Genomic DNA, 2,980 nt, shown 5'->3' on the forward strand with positions numbered 1-2,980 from the left:
CCCACGGACGAGAGCGGGAGAGAGAGAGGCGGAGGGGCCGACACCGGCGACCGTTGGCGGCGGAGTTATGTGAGGGGGGCCGATGGTTCACGCAGGCGACAGCCTTCCGTCCGAGTCCGAGGTGAGGAATCCCTCTGTTCCTCCTCTTCTCGTCATCTCCCACCTAAGTTGGGACTGACGAAGAAAGATCCGCCTGAATCCGACCCACTTACTGAATCCGTCAGACTGAAGGAGGAAGCAGGGGTGCAGGATCGTTCCTTCCTTTAGGATCTTGATGATGGATCAATAGCTGAACTGCAGAGTAGAAGAGGCTCAGCCAAATCTGCTGTCATGTGGTAAGTCAATCATCTTATTTTTTTCTTCTTTGTTCTTCTCGAGCATCCTGTTTATGTAACTCATCCTAATTAGTGAAGACCTGAAACATGATGTGTAAAAGTCAGCTAAGTAGCACTGTAACAAGTAAAGTAACAGAAGAAAGGTCTTCAAAAAAAAATCAAGAATAGTGAGGTGAGGGCATTCTGGGGTTTATTTAGTGGACCGTAAAGCTAGAGCATCTGAGCGTTCACATGAATGATTCTCCATCCAAGCTTGGCCCACGCCACCTAACCCTCATCATTGAGAAAGAATGTGATATGCCGTGGAGCCACTCATCCACCAAAGCCATTTTCTCCACCCGCTCTGCACCTAGCTGCCATTGTTGACCAGAAACAAAGCCTCTGCTGGATCTCACCTCTCGGCTGGAACTAGTACCCATGTCTTCCTCCTGAGATAAAAATCCCCTTTTCCACAGGCACCGGGCAACACTTCGCAGCGCTGCAGCAGGGCTTCTTCTCCAGGTAATAAATCACAGTTTCTCTTGTTCCAGGAAAAGATATCTTGTCAGCATAGTGAAAGTAGTATAGTATGCTCCTCCTGCGTCTGCTTGGTTGCTAGCTTCTTGATGGAAGCACCCATGTCCTGAGATAAAATCCCCTTCTCCGCACAGGGACCTGCTGCTTCTTGACCATGTTTAGTATGGTTTGACCAGTCATCCACACAGTGGCATCTTTGATTCAGATAAATCCCATTGGTATTCTGATAAGAACCTTTTTGATTTAAGGAATTGCGTGTTATTTTGTAGGATCGGTTCAATAGGATTTCCCCTGATAAAGCTCGTGCGATTATTTGTAGGATTGACAAGCATTCGTATTTCACTATGGGCCACTTCATGTAGAATTCAAAAGCAGAGTTTTAATTGAGTCTAAGCTCATTGACTTGTTCTGCTATTTATATGACAACTATGGCCAGCAGATTCAAGAAAGTTTTATCTTTATCGTGTGGTGCAACCAGAAATTTTCAGTTATTAGATTCTTTTCCTTTTCTGTGGAGAATAAAGAAAGTCACTCTGATCTAGTGATTGCAAATCCAAGAACCGACAAAGTACCGATGGCATACACAATATTTTCTTAATGCTAACTTAATCCTGGGTTTGGGGAAGAGACACACTTGCCTCTTCATGGTATTTGTCGAGTTAATTGAGAATAATGGCTTCACAGTTTTACCCGTCAACGGAATGGGGGCATAGTTATCCAACCTTTTCTATTTGCAAAACAGTAGAGTGGTCATCTTTGTGTAATTCCTCTCTGAATGAATGTAAGTTTTTTTACTAGGCTACGATTACTTGGTCAAAACTGTCGCATGCTTATGCTTTTAACTGACTGTATTCACGAAGTTACATGTTTGTCTTAGTGCAGTTTCTTGACAGGTCTAAGTGCAGTCCTGAAAAGTGAAAACTATAACATGTTACTGAGGGAGAGTGCTATTTCCTGAAATGAGACATGTTAAAGAGTGGTTCTGTGAAATGTCTCATGCTAAAGTGTAGCACTATCTAATATGCTCTTAATGGTGTAGCATATCATAGTGTTGAATATCGAAAAGGAATGCGTGTCATGATATTTACCATGATTGTTGAGAATCTAGTATGTGAGTCTACTAGACTCATGAATAACCCACTTTCTCTTATTTCAAGGGTATTTTGTTTGTAACTGCAAATGGATCGCCAAGCTATTACCTCACGAAGTGAACTGGAGCATATTCTATTTGATGACAGCGCGGAACCAAAGGCCCTACCTTTATCACTTCTGGAGCACATCACAAGCGGTTTCTCTGATGACAATGAAATTGGCGATGGTGGCTTTGCAAGAGTTTATAAGGTATGAATATGCTAACTCTCAGCTGCCTTTATCTTGATCACAGTTTATCTGGAAACTTAATTTGACGCTGCCAAAGCATGTTTACGGTTATAGGGAATACTTGACAATGGCACAGTTGCGGTGAAGAAGCTTTCTGGGATGGTTGATATTGATGACAAGAAATTCAGCAAAGAGGTTCGTTGTTTGATGTTGGCAAAGCACAGAAATATAGTACGGTTCCTGGGATATTGCTCTGACACACAAGGTGAAATGATGAACTATGAAGGAGAGCTTGTGTTGGCAGATGTTCGACAAAGGTTACTCTGCTTTGAATATCTATCCCAAGGGAGTCTTGATAAGCAAATAACTGGTAGGATCATGTGGCAGATATTTGGTTCAAGCATCCATGTACTTAATTAGCATTCAATGCCTAACAACTTTATCTCAAATACTCTCTATTCTCCCATTTCATAGATACATCTCATGGACTTGAATGGAGAAAGTGCTATGAAATTATCAGTGGAATTTGTGATGGTTTATGTTATCTTCACCAAAAGCGCATCGTTCACTTAGATCTCAAGCCTGCAAATATATTGCTTGACGATAATATGATGCCGAAAATTGCTGATTTTGGTCTCTCGAGGTGCTTCAAAGAAAACCAAAGCCGGATTATTACTTTAAAATTGATCGGAACCCTGTAAGCTTCCTATGACTCTTGGAAACTCTTTTTTCTTATGCATGAATGAACACTGATCGCTTTTCCTATTAATTTCATTACATAAATATTTATGTAGGGGATATATGCCACC

The 2,980-nt window shown here is 41.7% G+C and overlaps 1 protein-coding gene across 1 annotated transcript in view; it reads left to right on the forward strand.

Annotated features, from left to right (window-relative positions):
• The first annotated feature begins 219 nt into the window (after positions 1 to 219).
• Positions 220 to 2,980, forward strand: part of LOC125506603 (cysteine-rich receptor-like protein kinase 44) — a 5,861-nt gene continuing 3,100 nt past the window's right edge. The window contains exons 1-5 of the mRNA XM_048671396.1: positions 220 to 335; positions 2,009 to 2,192; positions 2,286 to 2,541; positions 2,646 to 2,868; positions 2,966 to 2,974. Coding sequence (XP_048527353.1) covers positions 2,031 to 2,192; positions 2,286 to 2,541; positions 2,646 to 2,868; positions 2,966 to 2,974 — 650 coding nt within the window. The 5' untranslated portion in view covers positions 220 to 335; positions 2,009 to 2,030. The remainder of the gene's footprint in view (positions 336 to 2,008; positions 2,193 to 2,285; positions 2,542 to 2,645; positions 2,869 to 2,965; positions 2,975 to 2,980) is intronic.

The sequence above is a fragment of the Triticum urartu genome, chromosome 5 (assembly GCF_003073215.2).
Source record: "Triticum urartu cultivar G1812 chromosome 5, Tu2.1, whole genome shotgun sequence".
Lineage (NCBI taxonomy): Eukaryota > Viridiplantae > Streptophyta > Magnoliopsida > Poales > Poaceae > Triticum > Triticum urartu.